This window comes from Rhinopithecus roxellana, chromosome 10 (genome assembly GCF_007565055.1).
Source record: "Rhinopithecus roxellana isolate Shanxi Qingling chromosome 10, ASM756505v1, whole genome shotgun sequence".
NCBI lineage: Eukaryota > Metazoa > Chordata > Mammalia > Primates > Cercopithecidae > Rhinopithecus > Rhinopithecus roxellana.
In genome coordinates, this window is record NC_044558.1 from 8,634,117 (window position 1) to 8,654,102 (window position 19,986).

At 37.3% G+C, this 19,986-nt stretch overlaps 1 protein-coding gene across 6 annotated transcripts in view; it reads left to right on the forward strand.

Annotated features, from left to right (window-relative positions):
- ERC1 (ELKS/RAB6-interacting/CAST family member 1) overlaps positions 1–19,986 on the forward strand; it is a 540,835-nt gene that overhangs the window by 248,307 nt on the left and 272,542 nt on the right. For all 6 annotated transcript variants that reach the window (XM_030938664.1, XM_010363554.2, XM_010363555.2 and 3 more), the window contains one exon: positions 2,785–2,920. In XM_030938664.1, the coding sequence (XP_030794524.1) occupies positions 2,785–2,920 (136 nt within the window). The remainder of the gene's footprint in view (positions 1–2,784; positions 2,921–19,986) is intronic.

Genomic DNA, 19,986 nt, shown 5'->3' on the forward strand with positions numbered 1-19,986 from the left:
TGCATAAGGAAGCATGTATAAGGTTGTAATGACATGATGTCTGGAATTTTAAATGATGGCAAAATGTATAATGTACATAGGAATAAAATATATACACATCTTTTATGGAAGAAAATATAATGCTTTGTTAGAAGCCTTTTAAGGAGACCTAAAGAAGTAGATAAACACACTGACAAGTTTTCAACTTAACAATAATGCAAAAGTGATACACATTCGGTAAAACCATACTTTGAATTTTGGTCTTTTCCTGTACTACTGGTATGTAGTATGATACTGTCTTGTGATGCTGGACAGTGGCAGTGAGCCACAGATTCCAGTTAGTCACACAACCAGGAGAGTAAACAACTGATAGTTTCCAGATTAGGTGTTTTAAATGCATTTTGGACTTAGGATATTTTCAACTTATGGTGGGTTTATTGGGATATAGCCAATGGTAAGTTGAGGAGCATCTATAGTATGTTAATGAATTGAAAGATCCAAAAGCATGAATTTTTTCCCAAACTGATATTGCTTCAGTGTAATTGGAATCAAAATCCCAGAGGCTGCTGTTGGGTTTTTTGTTGCTGTAGTTGATTGGTTGGTTTGGTGGAACTTGACTGGCTAGTTGTGAAATTTCTATGAGAAGCGTAAAGCGCCAAGAATAGTCAAGACAGGTTTGAAGAAGAAAAAGGTAGGGAGTCTTGCCTTACTAATTACTTCTTGTAAAGGTATAGTAATTAAGGTGGTATAGATCTGGCACAGAAATATACAAACATAGCCACAAAACAGGTACACATGTATATAGAAACTTTGTACATGCCAGAAGTGGCAATGCATGTAAATATTCCTGGGAAAATTCATTCTAAATACTTGTAAAAAAAAAAAGAAATTTTATTCTTATACCAGACCCCCCCAAAATAGAAGTATGTTCTTACCTCATAATATATACAACATCGGTTTCAGATAGATTAATGACTACAATGTGAAAGATAAAGTTAACGTCGTTTTAGGGGAATATCTTTATGAACTTGGGATGGACAAGATTTTGTGGAAATGTCACAAAATTGTATATTATAAAGGAGAAGATGGATACATTTGAAACAATTAAAAATTTTAAGCTGGACATGGTGACTCATGTCTGTAACCCCAACACTCGGAGGCGGAAGCCAGTGGATTGCTTGAGTCCAGGAGTTCAAGACCAGCATAGGCAACATAGTGAAACCTCATCTCTACTAAAAATTAGCGGGGTGTGGTGGCACATGCCTGTAATTCCAGCTATTCAGGAGGCCGAGGTGGAAGAATCACCTGAGCCTGGGAGGTCAAGGCTGCAGTGAGCTGAGATTGTGCCACTGCACACTAGCCTTAGCGACTGAGTGAGATCCCATCTCAAAAAAAAAAAAAAAAAAAAAAGAAATTGAATTCTATCAATGAAAAGATGTAAAGATATCATAGACTAGAAGAAAATACTTATGTAACATATAACGGACGGATAAAGTATTATTATCTATAATGTATAAAGAATATCTACAAGTCATTAAGAAAAAGATACCTTAATTTTAAAAATGTACAAAATACACAAATAGCTATTTCATAAAAGTGGAAACAGGAATGACCAAAAACTGTATGATAAGATATTCAGCCAAGGTGGTTAAATGCATTTGACATGCATTTTAAAAGTATAATGAGGCACTATTTTTTTTTATATACCCGATTGGAAACATTTAGAAAGTACCGTGTGTTAATGGATGTGAAGAGGTATAATGGCCACTGTTAAGCACAGCTAGCAAGAGTATAAATTAATATAGCTTCTTGGAAAATAAAATAAGGTGTACCTACTGTATTTCCTAGCAATTTAATTCCTAGGCCTATACCTTAGAGATCTTCTTGCCCAGGTAAATCAGAGTGCACCTAGCAGCGTTATTTAAAATAGCAAGAAAATTGAAACAACCCAATTGTGATCTTCTGGGGAGTGGATTAAAATAATTGCCATATATTATTTCATACCTCAGTGGATGTGGAGAGGATTAAAAGATACATTACACTCTGAATGGTCTAAGTCTCAAAACCTATTGAAAGGGAATAATACTGAATATCATTCTGTACTAAAAAGAAAAAGGAATAATTATTTATCTTTATAAAGCTCAAAAACATGTAAACTATAAATGAACAGCTCATATATATATGTAGCAAAACAGTAGTAAAAGCAAGGGGATTTTAAACATAAATTTCAAGATATAGGTTGTTCTTATTAATGGAGGATAGACCAATAGTAGAGAGAGACACAACAGGGAGCTTCAGAAGTAAATATAATGTTCCATTTCTTAGGCTAGGTTTATAGATTTTTATGTCATTACTTGCATATACATCTACATTATATACAGTGTATTGAATGTTTGAAATGTTTAATAATGGTAACATTAGAGTTGTTTTACAAAACTTTCTTTTTCTATCAGCCATTCTAATATTTCAGTGCATCGATGTCAGGAGACTGCTTCCCTATTTCCAAAATCTCTGACTTGGTTTTTTTTAGTCATTTCAGATTATCTCATGCCTTTTGCTTGATGATTTCATTGTTCTTCATAGAGTACATGCTGAAATACATGTTCTTTATGGGAAAACTTATTTTTGTAAGCAAATGTGCTACCATTGACAGGAAAGAATTTGGAATTGTGGAAAAATTTTGCAGCATATATTTATTTGTTGGTTTTCAACGACTCCTCATTGTCACTGGTGTAAGTCTCTAAACAAACACATTGTTTCTACGCATGCATATGCAAAACTTGATTCTTCTCCTTCTGTCATTAGGCAAGTGAAAGACCAGAATAAGAAGGTAGCAAATCTGAAGCACAAGGAACAGGTGGAAAAAAAGAAGAGTGCACAAATGCTGGAGGAGGCTCGACGACGGGAGGACAACCTCAATGACAGCTCTCAGCAGCTCCAGGTTAGAACACAAGGAGAACCGGAAAGGATCGGGTGAAGAGATTTGATCCATAATCGCATGTTGTTTTCCTCTTCATCTTTATCCTCCTCTTTTTTCTCTTTCTAACCCTGCTTGCTGCCTTCCTCTCAGACCAACTGTTTAGCAATGAAGGAATGGCTTTAAATAGGAAATGCAAGTTTTATTCCACAGCTTTATGAGGACACCTCAGCATAGGAGAAAGTTCATCTTGCTTCAGGTTGATCACACGTAACTGGTAAGTTCAATGGCAGTTTAATGAGGGGGTATATTAGGCTTCAGGGTTGTCAGTACACTTCTCTGCCAGTTCCGTCCATGACAATGGCTTGCTAATCTTTGTGTCTTTCTTCCTTTTTTCCATTCTTCCTCTTTTCCTTCTAACCTCCCTCTATCTTTCCTTCCTTTCCTCTTTAAATATTCAATTTAGCAAGAATATTTTACAGTCATACAGAATGTGACATATAAACTGTACTTTTTCACTTCAGTGGAGTGATAATTGATGCCTAAACCTAATTATTCACAGATTAATTAAACCAGGCTCAATAACAGCAGTAGCAGCTACCATATCATAAGTGCCAGTTAGGTCCTCAGTATTTGAAACTAGGCTCTGGTCATTGGTTTTGTTCTAACCTTCGCAGTAATCCAAGTGGAGCAGGTGGTACTGTATACATTTTGCACCGGGGAAAATAGATTCAGAGACATTGCGTTACGTACGTAAACGCACACAGCTTCTAAATGGCTCAGCCATGATTTTAACTGGGACTTCCTGAATCTGTAGCCTGTCTTCTTTGTCTTGATCATAATGCTTCAGAACGAAGGTTTATATTCTAGGGAAGAATACCATAAACGTGCTGGAGTCTCTGAAACTCATGCTAAGACTAAGCCACTGCCAGATTGTTTTTCTCCAGTTAGCAGTTTCTAATTGGGTCTGATACTGTGTATATGCCACAATGACAACCTTTACTGGAGAGATTTGGAGGAGTTACTATGCAGAAGCCATTTGGAGGCTTTACAACAAATTGATTTAACATGAAGAAGCCTCTACTTTTTACTTGTTTTTCTCATTCCTCTTTTATGTAACTTTTACTGATTATACTTATAGAAAAAGTCTAGGCCGGGCGCGGTGTCTCAAGCCTGTAATCCCAGCACTTTGGGAGGCTGAGACGAGCAGATCACGAGGTCAGGAGATCGAGACCATCCTGGCTAACACGGTGAAACCCCGTCTCTACTAAAAAATACAAAAAAAAAGCTAGCCAGGCGAGGTGGCGGCGCCTGTAGTCCCAGCTACTCCGGAGGCTGAGGCAGGAGAATGACGTAAACCCGGGAGGTGGAGCTTGCAGTGAGCTGAGATCTGGCCACTGCACTCCAGCCTGGGCGACAGAGCAAGACTCCATCTCACAAGAAAAAAAAAGAAAAAGAAAAAGTCTAAATTTCCTCAAATGCACCAAAGTTGGAAAAAAGCAGCATGCTAGTTTTTCCTCGTCCTTGCCAATAACATTTAATATTGGCAGTTTCTCCTCTTTCTGTTATTCCTCCTTTTTTTGTTATCAAAATACAAATCTGATGAGTGGAAAATATTTCATTTTGTGTTAATTTGCATTTCTCTGATTACCAGTGATACTGTTTTTTCAAGTGTTGCATTTTCTTTTGTTTGTTAATGTAATTGAAATCTCTCTTCCATTGTCAGCTTTTCCTCCCATAAATCTTTTGCTTAGTGTATCCCCATTTTGAGAGTATGTATTTACACATAAATACTTGTGAGTTGTTCTGTGCTTTCATATTTTTACCTTTACTTTTTAAGTCATTTTGTGGTATTTGTGTGGTGAGGCTTTTTCTTTATTGCTGACAACTTCACTAGAATGTTTATAGGGAATTATTTCCTTGCTTACAAACTTGATGTCTTTGTATGTTATGAAATTGATGATTAATCTGTTTCTAGGATTTCAGTTTAATCTTCCTTCTTGAACTATGGCCACATTGTTGTTTAATTGTAGAAAATATTTATGATAAGGAAAGCCCCTCTTTATGTTAGTGCTTTAACTATTTCATTTATCTTCCCCCTCATCATTTAATGTTTTCTGTTAGCAGTCTGTCTTTATGAACCAAAAATACTCTTCTAATCTTCTGTCAATTGTTTTAACACCAAAAGTGCTTTCATATGTAATCTCTTGTTTCCTTTTTATATGAACTAAAAGCTAAATAAGATAGATTGTATTATTTATATTTTACATATACGGAAAACTAATTTAGAGTGGATGACTGACTTCCCCAAGTTGTCTAAGTAAATGATAGGTATCAAAGTTATGAAAAAGATAGCTGATGGCCATGTGCAAGTTACACAGAGATGTAATTCATTCAAATACTGTGAAAAGAGCACTGGACCACAAGTTAGGATACTTAGGATCTGATCTCAGTTCTTTTACTAACTACTCAGTTACTTAAGTATATTTCTGTTTATTTATTTATTTAATTATTTTACAGACAGTCTCACTCTGTCACCTAGGCTGGCGGGCAGTTGTGTGATCCTCCTGTCTCAGCCTGCTGAGTAGCTGGGACTGCAGACCTGTAATTTTTAAATTTTTTATAGAGACGAGGTCTCACTATGTTGCCTTAGGCTGTTCTCCAACTCCTGGCTCCACACAAACCTCCTGCATCAGCCTCCCAAAGTGCTAGGATTATAGGCGTGAGCCACTGTGCCTGGCCCCGTTAATCATGTTTAGAGATCACAATCTGGGTATTAGGGATACTCCCTACCACTGGATTGTCATTTACAACAACATGATTAAGAAATACAGCGGGGCATTGTGGCTTATGCTAATCCTAGCGACTCGGGAGGTGAGATGGAGGATCACTTGAGACCAGGAGTTCAAGACGAACCTGAGCAACATAGTGAGACCTTGTCTCTAAACAAATTTAAGAAATTAGCCTGGCAGGATGGTGTACCTGAACGGTCCCAGCTACTTTAGAGGCTGAGGCTGGAGAATTGCTTTATCCCAGGAGTTTAGGGTTGCAGTGAGCTATGATTGTGCCACTGTACTCCAGCATATGTGACAGGACAAAACCCTGTCTCTAAAATAAATTAAATAAAAATAAAAGAAGTTAGGAATTCTTGGAGAAATTGCTCATTCCAGGATTAGAGCAAGAAATGTATGGGATAAACCTAAATTCGTAGTTCTCAAACTTGCGTGCATTGGAGTTCCATGGAGGGCTATTGTAGATTGCTGTCTCCTATCCCTAGGGGTTTTGATTCAGTAAGTTTGGGGAAAGCCCCAGGAATTTGCATTTCTAATACGTTCCTGGGTGATGATAACATTCCTGGACCAGGAACCACATTTTGAAAAATCACTGCCCTGTAGCATCATGTGATACGAAAAATTGAGAACCTGTCAAAGACTGCTGGGGTCATGTAAGGATGGACAGAGGAGCTAGAATGAAGGAGCTATCATTGGCCTAGGACAGACAGTTGGAGCATAAGAAAGACTAATGAGTAAGTTGTTTAAAACAAAGTATTTTTAAATCTGGAAACTTCCTGATGAGACTCTGAAAGTACTTTGGAGATTGCTGGGCACCAGTGCCCTAACACTGGGGTTTGCTTTTTAAAATTCCAGTGATAGTAGGGGAACGTTGGCCATTTTTTGATAGGTTATTGAAGTCGAGTGATGGTGACATGGGGTTTATGATATTATCTTCCCTATACTTTTGCATGTTTGAAATTGTCCCTAATAAAATGCTGAAAAAGAAAGATATCACTTAGCCACTTGAAACTTTCATATCTCTAAAATGAGTCTTAAGACAGATAAGATTTCACTCCTTAGACTTTAGTATGCCTTTCAGTTCTAAACTAGCTTTTTAACCATATTTACATAGCCCTGGAATGGAGCCTTTGACTCTGGCTTCATTTCTTAGCCAGACTCCTTATTTGTGTTTTCCCTTTACTTGAGAAATATTTCCTATATTTTCCAAGTAACTTCTTTTTTCATATCTTTGCTTGAATTTCATGGAGTTGGTTTCTTCTGTTTTTAAACTGAAGGTCATATCCCTTTGCTTTTGTTTAAAAATTATAACTTTTAATTAACGTACTAGAAAAATTAATCCATCACATTTATTGTTTACATCCCTCTACATTTTCTTTTAAACTATAATTTTACTTTTAATACTAATATATATATATATACATTCTTTTGTATTTTGCTTTTTAAAAACTTTTTATCATTTAAACGTTTCCATGAGTTGTATGTTTCATAATGATGCTTGTACTTACTATTTTCAGTTGAATCCAGAGTTCAGTAGCTTTGTACACGTTCCTCTTTTTCTGGACATTACTTAATTTTCAGTTTTCACAGAGCAAATCTGTACAGATGAATTGTACCCAGTTTGGTGATTTCCCTTGGCTCTTTCTCAGAGCAAACTTGAAGTATATGAAGTGTTGTAGCTTTTCTTAAATTTCTGTTACCAAAGATGAGCTAATTTATAGAGCCCCCAGCAGCGTGCAGGCATTCTGTTTTCCCCATGGCCACTTCGGTTCTGTTTAATTTTTTGCTCATTTTACACATATACAATGACGTCTTCAAGTTGTTATATTTCATTTCTTCAGTGACACTGTCCGTTTTTCACATGTAATGATTTATTATCCGAAATTTCCATGTCAGATTTTAATTACATTTGCTACCTATCATGACGATCTTTGCATGTCACCTACTTTGGATTGCTATGTTATAAATGACATTGAGGAATGATGATTGTTGTGTATTTTTTCTCTTTCAGTAATCTTTCTTTTGAAATTTATTAGATTGTGTTGTTTAAACCTCTTTTCAAAAAAAATCTTTTAAATTTCTTACCTTGTCCTTCCTAGGCTATTTTTTCACTTAATCTCCCATTTGCAACAGAGTTAACTTATTAGTTTCTTTGAGTTCTTTAGCTGTGTGTATGTGTTTGTTTCTTGTAAGTGTTCATTGCTTCGATGCATGTGGAGTTTATTTGATACATCTTATAAAACATAAATTTAAAGTACTCTTTCTTTACCCTGATACCCAGTTCTCCTGGTAGCACTTCGTAAATAGGTATTCTTTAAAAATTTTTTTAAATCTACCTAATCATGTGCTAGATAATCACATAGAAGTTTCCATTTCATTCTAGATTCATTGTTTTGTCTTTAATCCAATTTTTTATTTTTTTAAACGGAGTCTCTTTTGCCCTGTCCCCAAGCCTGGAGTGCAGTGGTGTGATCTCAGCTTGCTGCAACCTTCACCTCCTGGGTTGAAGCGATTCTTCTGCCTCAGCCTCCCAAGAAGCTAGGATTACACACCTGGCTAATTTTTTTGTATTTTTAGTAGCGATGGGGTTTCACCATGTTGGCCAGGCTGGTCTTGAACTCCCGACCTCACGTCATCCACCGGCCTCGGCCTCCCAAAGTGCTGGATTCCAGGCCTGAGCCCAGCCTTTCTGCATTTCTCTTGCACTTTGTTTACAAAGTCAGTAGGTCAGCTTCAGTGTCATTAACTCTATCTCCAAACTTTTTTTCTAGGTAAATTTACCAGTTTTTTCAATAAGCTTTGAAATATCGTTTGAGTCTCTTTAGTTTGTTAAATTATACTAATAACTTAAAGAATATTATCACTTGTAATTTATTCAGTCATCTCCAGCCAGGAACTAAATTCATTGCTTTTTTTATTCCTATCTATGTTTATTATTTATCGTGTTAAAGATTTAAGGAATATAAAATATTTTCTAAAGAAACCTAATATCCAGATTACAACCAAATTGTTAAAGATTTCTGGTAGATCATAGAGAAGAAAAGAGTAAATGAAACTTCAAGCCATAAAAAAGATGAAAAAAGTATTAGCAAATGCTCTTTATTGTATTTGCCTATAAAATAATGTTTCTCCGGATGAAAACGGAGACAAATTCCTTACAGAGCTCCTGTCTCTAAAGGTTGTGAGCATTAATGAGATGACACATGTAAAAGCTTCTATAAGAGCACATGTTTTTTTTTTTTTTTGAGACGGAGTCTCGCTCTATCGCCCAGGCTGGAGTGCAGTGGCCGGATCTCAGCTCACTGCAAGCTCCGCCTCCCGGGTTCACGCCATTCTCCTGCCTCAGCCTCCCGAGTAGCTGGGACTACAGGCGCCCGCCACCTCGCCCGGCTAGTTTTTTGTATTTTTTAGTAGAGACGGGGTTTCACGGTGTTAGCCAGGATGGTCTCGATCTCCTGACCTCGTGATCCACCCGTCTCGGCCTCCCAAAGTGCTGGGATTACAGGCTTGAGCCACCGCGCCCGGCCAAGAGCACATGTTAACAGGACTGGACTATGTAGTAGTAACATAACAGGTACAGTGGGCCCTCCATACCCATAGGTTCTGCATTTTTGGACTCAGCCAATGGTGGATTGACAATATTATGAAAAAAACACCAATAAAACAGAATAGTAAAACAATAAAAAATAAATAGAAAATAATATACCAGCTGTTTACATAGTGTTTACACTGTATTGGGTATGAGAAGAAATCAAGAGATGATTTAAATTACATGCGAAGATGTGCGTAGATTATCTGCAAATACGATAGCGTTTTATATCAGGGACTTGAGCATCTGTGGATTTTTATATTCCAGGGGAGTCTTAGAACCAATCCCCAGAAGATACTGAAGTGCTACTGTAGGGATGTAATGAAACATGAGAGATTCTATAATTTTCTTATAAAAGGAGGCATTCACTTCATTAGGAGGGAACTTTTAATTTTTCCAGTAGAATTTTGTGAGAAATTTGCCTCATGTTACTTCATTTAGAGCAGTGGTTCTCAATGAAGGCTCAATTTTGGCCCTAAGGAGTATTTGGCACTGTCTGGGGACGTTTGCAGCTTGAGAGGTGCTGCTGTCACCTAGTGAGTAGAGTGCTGGGATGCTGCTAAATATCCTGTCGTTCGCTGGCTAGCCCCCACAGCAAAGAGTTATTCGGCCCACACTGCAAATAGTGCTGAGTTTGAAACCACATTTAGAAACACTTTGAACACCAGTTCTTTATCCAAAGTGTTACTGTGGATGAAGTTTTCATGATTAGCTTTGGAAACCTAATATGTATGGCCATATTTATATTTTTTTCTATGTAGAGCTAAGACCAATGCTATGGAGTTAAAACTCAATAGTGGCAGTGCTACAGTACCAAATAATATTGCCCAGATACATAGTTTTCTGGTACCATACACTAATTTGATGTGAAATAATGCTAGGAGCGTTGTGGTGAGTGAGTAATTTACATAAATACACATTAACCATCATTCTCAGGCACATAATTCCAGATTGAAGTTAGTGTACCATGTGATTGAAGTATTCTGTATTACTGTGAAAGAAGACTTGGTGCTCTAGAAGTATTGAATATTTGTCACACGGTTGTAATCGAATGACTTTGGTTATATTTGGTGTGTCATAGAATAGTAGAATAGCAATTAATTCTGTCCTCTGGTTTTAAACATTTTTATCACAATGTTTTGTGTTTTAAATTTCTGGCTATTTAGGTGATCTGTTGATGTCTTCATGAAATAGGAGAAGTAAAGGGAAACATTACTACCTTATTTCTGTTTTTTGAAGGAATTATTTTAGTGTTTCTATCTTAAGTATAATAATTCTGGGATTAAAATATTCATTAAGTGTTTTATACTTAATGGTTGTCGTATTTTATTTTTTTATTTTTTTATTTTTATTTATTCATTTATTTATTTTTTGAGATGGAGTCTCGCTCTGCTGCCCAGGCTGGAGTGCAGTGGCGCGATCTCGGCTCACTGCAAGCTCCGCCTCCCGGGTTCACGCCATTCTCCTGCCTCAGCCTCCCGAGTAGCTGGGACTACAGGCACCCGCACCATGCCCGGCTAATTTTTTGTATTTTTAGTAGAGACAGGGTTTCACCGTGTTAGCCAGGATGATCTCGATTTCCTGACCTCGTGATCCGCCCGTCTTATATATTTTGTACTTCAATAAATGGAATTATATTTCTTCTTTTTCACTTCTTTTGTTGATTATGATTTGTGAGATTCATTTGTATTAGTTATATGTATCATCCACACCTTTATTATCCTTGTACTGTTTTTTATTTAATTCAGAATTCCACATTTATATTGAAAGTCTTCTGAAAAGACAACTTCATTTCTTTTCAATTTTCCATTCTTTGAATACTTCAGATGGTACCAAGAGTAATTCCTTTTGGCAGAAAGTGAGTTTGGAAGTAAGTGGTTACTTTGCTGTTTGTTTTTGGTTCAACACATGAATCATGTTCTGATTAAACACTGTCTTACATGTGGAATGAAAATGATAACCTGAAAAATTGAGAGAATCTGAGGATCCCAGAAGTTCTAAACACCTTTTTGTCATTTATCATGGCCTTCGATGTGAATACTCTTCCTTACGATGTCACGTTGCCACTGAGTTGTATCCTATTTGTACCTTTGTGTTTTGGACAGTTAGTTACTGTGATTTGTGGTAACTTATTTCACACTTTTTGGTCTCAAAAGCCTCTTTACATTTAAATATTATTAAAGTTCCCAAAGTGATTTTTTTTTTTTTCTTTTTTTAAATGGAGACTGAGTCTTACTGTGTTACCCAGGTTGGTCTCGAACTCCTGGCCTCAAGTGATCCTCCCACCTTTGCCTCCCAGGATGCTGGGATGATAGGCATGAGCCACTGCACCAGGCCTCAAAGTGATTTTTTTATATGGGTTATATGTGATACACATGTGTAGATCTTTTGACCCAGCTATCCCATGTCTAGATTTATATGCATATACATGTCCAAAAATATAAAAATACATATGTACAAGGTGACTTACAACATTATTCCTAATTGCAAAATTTTGAAAACCTAATTGCCTATAGGTAAGAGAGTGCTTAAATTCATCATGGTGAATCTACACAAAAGAGACTGGCGGTTTTAAAAAAGAAATAAAATGTGTGAGCAAAAAAAAGTATTTTAATTGTAGAATAAAATATATATCCATGAGTTTATACTGATATAAATAAGTAATCAAATACATAAATAAATGGCATACGGACAGACAGCTCTTTCTCATAGAAGAATTTCAGTTAATAAGTATAGATGGAAGAAACCAAAAGAAAATCACCATGAGACAAAATGATGGTTGTGAAAATTAGTGTGTGAAAGTTTGAGGTTAAACATGACTTTCGTAGTCTCAAAATGCTTTCCCCAAGGTGTTTGTTTATTTTAACAGAAGACTATAACTTTTCAGTGAAGAAACCTACCAGGCCACCTTAACAAAGTGTTTAGAGTTAACATTACCAGTAATACAGAGGCATTAACCTCCTGAACCCCTTGATACAAGGCACTGAGAGGGACACAGTATCATTTCTGTGTTATTCTCTCCAAAAACATGTAACCTCATTCCAATAATGAGAAAATGCCAGACAGACGCAAATTCTGGGACATTTTACAAAATAACTGAGTAGTACACTTTAAATATGTCAAGATCATGAAAGACAAGGAAAGACTGAGCAGTTACAGATGGATTTGAGGGGAAATGTCAACTAAATGAATTGTGGGATCTTGGACTAAAGCAGATTGCAGGAAAAGGAACAGAAAATTGGCCGGGTATAGTGGTGCATACCTATAGTCCCAGCTACTTGGGAGGCTGAAGAGGGAGAATCACTTGAGCCCAGGAGTTTGAGGTTGCAGTGAGCCCTGTTTGCACTACTGCACTTCAGCCTACAGGACAGAGTGAGACCCTGTCTAAGAAAAAAAAAAAAAATCCGGAAAGAAAGGACATTGGTGGAAAAACAATGAAAGTAAGGTTTGCAGGTTGGTAAATAGCATTGAACCAATGTTAATTTCCTAGTCTTGATCATTTTACTATGGTTTTGTCAGCTTTGAACATTAGAGGAGCCTGAATAAGGAGTAGATGGGCACTGTTCTGTTTTTGCAGCTTTTCTATATGTCTGTAATTCGTTCAGAATAAAAGTTTTATTTAAAAAATGTATTGACACTCTATTTCTCAGCACTTTTAATCACCCACTTCACTTTGCCATCCCTTTGAAATAAGTATGCTTTTGAATTTAAAGATGTCTTACTACCAAAATTAACGTTACAGGGTAGTTAGCTCAGGCATTTTTCCTGAACCTAGGAATGCAGATATTATTTTCTCATATTGTTGACTTCCTAAACCCATAGTTTAATTAAGAATGTAGCTGATCAGGCTGGGCACGGTGGCTCATATCTGTAATCCCAGCACTTTGGGAGGCCGAGGCTGGTGGATCACCTGAGGTTGGGAATTCAACACCAGCCTGACCAACATGGGGAACCCCGTCTCTACTAAAAATACAACATTAGCTGGGCATGGTGGCACATGCCTTAATCCCAGCTACTCGGGAGGCTGAGGCAGGAGAATTCCTTGAACCTGGGAGGTGGAGGTGGAGGTTGCGGTGAGCCGAGATCGTGCCACTGCACTGTAGCGTGGGCAACAAGAGCAAAACTCCATCTCAAAAAAGGAAAAAGAAAAAAAGATGTAGCTAATCACGTTGATTGTTCTAAAGATTTGACTCAAATCCTCAAGCCATGATGATGTAATATGGCTATTATCAGTAGAGTTATACCTAGGCCTAGAGATGAACCTTGACCTGTCTGTATCCTTCAAGTATAGAAGGTTTAATTTTACTTATTTTTAGACGTGCTTGAGATGTCTTTCATTTTTTCAATATAAATTTGTCGAATGCTTTCTAAGCACTGTTGCTCATCTTTGGTTATACAGTGGTGAAGAGACGTGTTCTCTGTCCTTCTGGAACATTGTCTCATGGAAAAACGATAAAACTAAACAAATAAGTAAATATCAACCAGGGTAAGTACTACAAAGAAATAAACAGGACCCTGTGATAGATGATGGGGGAGGGAAATATTTTGGGCAGCAAATTTAGGTAGTGACTTCAGAGGAGTCCTCCCAAAGGATATGACATTGAGATCTGAAAAAGCCGTATTAAAAAGTGGAGAAGGCCGGGCGCGGTGGCTCAAGCCTGTAATCCCAGCACTTTGGGAGGCCGAGACGGGCGGATCACGAGGTCAGGAGATCGAGACCATCCTGGCTAACACGGTGAAACCCCGTCTCTACTAAAATACAAAAAACTAGCCGGGCGAGGTGGCAGGGCGCCTGTAGTCCCAGCTACCTGGGAGGCTGAGACAGGAGAATGGCGTGAACCCGGGAGGCGGAGCTTGCAGTGAGCTGAGATCTGGCCACTGCACTTCAGCCTGGGTGACAGAGTGAGACTCCGTCTCAAAAAAAAAAAAAAAAAAAAGTGGAGAAAACAGTGTTTAAAATTGAGGTTATCCATATGGCAGTGAAAAGCTTGGCATTTTCAAAGTAGAGAATAGGTAAGGATTAGGTCAAAAGGGACCTTATAGGCCATGAAAAGTTGTTTAGATTTTACAAGCAGTGAAACATTCTATGCGAAAAGTTGACAGGATCTGATTTGCATTTTCAGGATACTGTTTTTTGCAATATTTGGAGAATGATTGGAGTAGGACAAGAGTCATACAGAAAGTGTTTGCTCACTATTTCATGCCTTTTTGTGCTGTGCAGTTTTCTATGCTAGAAATAATGTTGCACAAGACAAGCTTCTTACTCTCAAGAAGCTCACATTCTGGTAAGGGCTCTGTGAGAGTGGAGGAGAGAGGTTTTTATTTATATTAAAAAAATTTTTTTTAGAGACAGTCTCGCTCTATCACTCAGGCTAGAGTGCAGTGGCATGATCATAGTTCACTGCAGCCTCACACTCCTGGACTTAAGCAATTCTCCTGCCTCAGCCTCTGGAGTAGCTGGGACTATAGGGGTGTGCCACCACACCGGGCTAATTTGTTTTTTTCTAATTTTAAGTAGAGACTGAGTCTTGCTATGTTGCCCAGGCTGGACTTGAACTCCGGGCCTCAAGCAGTCCTTCTGCGTTGGCCTCCAAAATGCATGGATTATACTTTACTTACTACAACTTTTTATTTCTGCTGAATGTCAAAAGATGTGTTATAATACAAGTACAGTAATTTCAATTATAGTAATTGATGTACACAGAACTGAAATTAGGTAAATTCCAGCAACAGCAAGAACCTCTAAAATGAAACATAGAAGCATAGTCTTAGCTGATTTGACTGTTGGTGATTTGGGAATTAAAAAAAGCTTTCTCTTGAAAGCCTACCCATCTTTTAAGGGTCAGATGCTTTTTCTTGTGAAGCTGCTTAAATGCTGACGGTTGGAATTAATCATACCTTCTGTTGTAATTTCATTCGTTTGTGTCTGCATTGATTTTGGAATTTATTTTATATTACTTTGTATTATATACTACTTGTGTGCTGGTTCCTCCACATACTTGAGCTTGGGAATCATGTCTTGGTATTTTACATATAGTTGGTACTTCATAAATGTTTATAGATTTTAATTGTATCTATAGATGTCAAGAACTTTCAGTCACATGCATCTTAGCCTGGTCTCCTAGTCTATTTGGGCTGTTATAGTAAAATACTGTAAACTGGCTAGCTTATAAACACTAGAAATTTATTTCTCACCGTTCTGTGCCTGGAAAGTCCAAAATCAAGGAAGCAACAGATCTGGTGTCTGGTACAGGCCCACTTTCTGGTTCATAGGTAGCACCTTCTTTTTGTGTCCTCACATGGTGGAAGGGGGCAAGGCAGCTCTCTGCAGTCTCTTTTATAAGGGCATTAATGCCATTCACGAGGGCTCTGCTCTCATGACCTAATGACCTCCCAAAAGCTCCACCTCCTAATACCATCACATTGGTGATTAGATTTCAACATATGAATTTTTTGGGGGCACACAAAATTCAGATTCTGATTCTGATCTGATCTGATTCAGATCATTGCACCTGGCATTTGGAGCCTCCTATGAAACCAAGCTCTCTGTTTTTAACCTCGTCTTTGGGTCGGATGCATGGCTTTCCTGTTTTACACAAGCTGACGGTGTTGGTGTTCTTTGAATAGAACACATTGTTTTCCTAGTGTGTATTCTTCTACTTACGCAGAATCTTTGTCCTGTGGATTTCCAGTTTTACTACATAAAGATTCTGCCTTAAAATTAACTTTTGTTGATGAACTCTACCTGGACTTGTTACTGTCTTACCCATTGTTCCTTACCCTGTATGTTTAATCATGCTTTATTGTTGACATACTTTTCAATACATTGTTTTATAATTGCCCGTGTGACTTAACCAATTTAATTTTCCCTTCTCAATTAGTTTATATCTGCCATTAAGTGAAGAATTGCTTTAAAGTTTCTTTTTAGTTTTTCTTAAACATTGTTTTACATAGGTTCATTAATTATAGCTGTACTTACTGAGTTATAAATAATAAAATTTAATTTAGTTATAATTTTTTTGAAATGGAATGATATTCAGTTCAGCATCCTAATAAATAGTCTCTAAAATTCCGTAGGCTATCCTTTAAGAGCCTTGTATGTTTTAACACGGGAAATGCCATTTTCCCTTAGTTGAGAATATTAATTCTTTGAGCAGTAACACTCAGATATACCTTTCGACAAGACTGTAAGTTTTAGTCACATCCTAATAATGCAAAGTAGAGTGGACTGAAAGGAGGCTCCTATCAATAGTGATTTGGGGCTTTGTTTTTCTTTATAACAAAGATAAGTATCTGAATTTAACCTTGAAAGAGGTTGTTGTGAGAGAGATTATTGGAACTGCTGAAAGAATGCTGTGGTGGGAGGCGGAGCTTGCAGTGAGCTGAGATCCGGCCACTGCACTCCAGTCTGGGCGACAAAGTGAGACTCCGCCTCAAAAAAAAAAAAAAAAAAAAAAAGAATGCTGTGGTGCTGAGTCAGCTCTCCCAAGACCAATGAATATTAAGAACAAAGTTCAAAGAAAGTGAAAACAATGGAAATAGAGACGGGGAAAATCAGCTTTACATATATTTAAGCATATTCTCTTCTTAGATATATAGTCAATGAAACATCTGTGTTTTTCTCTGTAATTTGATTTAACTCTGTCTACAAAAACAGTTTCTTCATTTTGATAAGAGATTTTTTTCCTTTCTGAGACGAACACTTCTTATACTTCATTTTTGGATTTGCCAGGGGGATAATTATTTAAGAAAGCCTTTTATAAAAATTAAGATTGTCTGACATCTTTTTAGAAATACTGATTCTAGAAATAGTATGTGATTTGTCACATGCTGGGTACATCTAATTTATTAATGTCATTGTTTTTGCAAAAATAAATTTTGATTTCCTGTTTCTAGAACTTCTTCACCTATTTAAATGTTTAACCCTGTATCATTTCTTCCTTTTTAATAAAAATCTTTTCTTAGTAAAACAGGGCTTTTTCTGTATAGAATATTGTCGTAGGTGAGTTTTTATGGTGTTCTTAATGAATGTTAGAGGAACGGATCACAATGGAAAAGTATGCGTATAAATCAGCATCTGTTTTTACATCCCTGTGGATAGTTGCTGAAATTACGCATGAAAATTCTCTTTTACTGCAGGTGAAGCATCTGTACGAATTGTGTGCAGCTTTTAAAAACTCCTATCTCAAACTGGGCCATTTTTTTACCATTTAGAAAAAAAGCAAAAACACAGCTTAACATTATTTTTTTAAATTCTGCAGTGTTTGAAATGGACTCTGTAGTACTTTTCCCTCTGACCACATGTCAGTTCAATTTAATAGCAGTGAAATTTATTGAAAGACTGTTTGTTGATAGGACTAACGTGCTCTCCATAAAATGATGAATAAAATTACATTAGGCACTAAAATTATTAAAAAGTGGACTACTACGTTCTCAGCAAAATGAATGGTTTACTCCTTTGTGTTGTGTGAGCTCTTCTTGGTTTGCATTTGGAAGCAAAAGTCTCCAATGATATTCTTTTTCTCTTAAATTTTATTTTTAATTATAATGGATACATAATAGTTACACATATTTGGGAGGTACACATGATGTTTTGGTACAAGCTTGCAATGTGTAATGATCAGATCAGGATAATTAGGGCACTTGTCACCTCAAGCATTTATCATTTCTCTGTGTTAGGAACATTGTAATTCTATTCTTTTAGGTATTTTAACATGTACAACAAACTGTTGTTAATTATAGTTGCCTTATTATGCCACTGAATACTAATCCTTTTATTTTTTAAGAGAACAGAAGCAGGTATGTAAATAGTCCGTTTTCTAAGACCTCAGAGGCAGAAGTCAGCCTCTTATGGACTACATCAGTTGTCTGTTGTTTTAAGGAAAAGTTATTTTTGGGAATTTTTGGTAAAGACTTTGAAAACGTATGCTTGTTCTTTTTATAAGCATTACAGATCAAAGATTTGTAGTGTCCTAGGATTAGGTAAACCACATGTCCTTGCCCAAGTTTCTCATACTCAGCTACCATGATTTTCAAGATGAGAACCTTCCCAGTCTATATGGGATATTTGTGCTATATGTTCTGTAAAATTTATTGATATAAAACATCATTTTTATATGTGTACTTTTCTGTTTATTTAATGAAATACATCTGCTTTTGTTTTGACTTTGGTTTTTAACAATTGAGGTTATAACAGAGCAGCACTCTAACTGAGGGGAGATATTTGAGGAGTTTTAAAGAGAAGGAGGGAGAGAATCTTTTTAAATTTTAACCCACAGTATTGCCTTAAAGTAGTTGGTATGTAACCAAATTTTGTCTCTGTGTTATGCTAGCTTTCACTTCATCAGTGCATATGGCTTCAGTATTTTTCCCCACAAAGCATCTGAGAAGTTGGTAAATGAATTCTGACATGTTGAATGATTTTAATGAAATCTTCTGGATGTGTATATATGCTTAGGGGATGGGGAAGAGGGAGGCAGAATAAGCAGTGGGGTTGAGGGTAATAAAGAATTACTGTCTCTTTACATTAAGGATAATGGATAGCAGTTAACATTAATATCTTTCAGAACAGGTTAAAGTCTATCTGGTAAGTGGTGTTTACTTCCAAGGCAGCAGCTCTTATTATTAATTCAAATAAATGACTTCCATTACCATGTCAGAATGAGAGCTGGGAGAGAGAGGAGAGAATGTGGGAGATTGTTGCGTTGGATAATCTCTGTGAAATCTGAATTGGCCTCCTTTCTGCTGCAGAAAAAGGCAAAAGCATAGTAAGATCTACCGTTATCAAGTAGCTCTTTTTTATGTTACTATACAGCCTTGTTAACAGTTTCTGAGGGAATAACAAATTAAATTTTAATTGTGGTTTCTCCTTTACCTTTGCTTTTCTGATTGAACGTTTGATTGGAAAGAAAGGCAGTTAGCCCGGCGCAGTGGCTCACACCTGTAATCCTAGCACTTTGGGAGGCCAAGGCGGGCAGATCACCTCAGGTCAGGAGTTCAAGACCAGCCTGACCAACATGGAGAAACCCCATCTCTACGAAAAATACAAAATTAGCCAGGCGTGGCGGTGCCTGCCTGTAATCCCAGCTACTCTGGAGGCCGAGGCAGGAGAATCGCTTGAACCCGGGAGGCGGAGGTTGCGGTGAGCCGAGATCACGCCATTGCACTCCAGCCTGAGCAACAAGAGCGAAACTCCATCTAAAAAAAAATTAAAAAGAAAAAGGCAACGGAGGCTAGAGTCTTACAGCTGCAGTGATGTGTAGTTTGGTGTTGACAGAGCTGACGCCAAGAAGTAAAGTTCTGAGAGATGTATTGGGAGTGGTATCGTGAGAGTTGCTGTTGAGTCCAGCCTCTCCCGGTTAATCTGCCTGAGTGAAGCTGTAGTTAGGCTGTCCCAACTTCTGCCCTCGTCTCTTTGAATATAGGAGTCTTCTTATTTAAGGAGATGAGGAATTCTCTGAAAGGTCTTCCTTCCTCTCCCTTTACCAGACCCCTCAAAGTAGTCACACAGACCTCCTGCCGTGAACCGTATACTCTGTGAGGGAAGTATTCTTATTTGATTTCAGCAAATATATGAGGTTGGCAAAAGTAGGCTTCAGTTACATAATCCAGTGGTAGGAAAAATGGTCGGGGTTCGTTTTGGTGAGTGCAAATGTGATTAATAGCAATTGAAGTAAAACTCTGAAGATACTGCTTTCATTTTAGGTGAT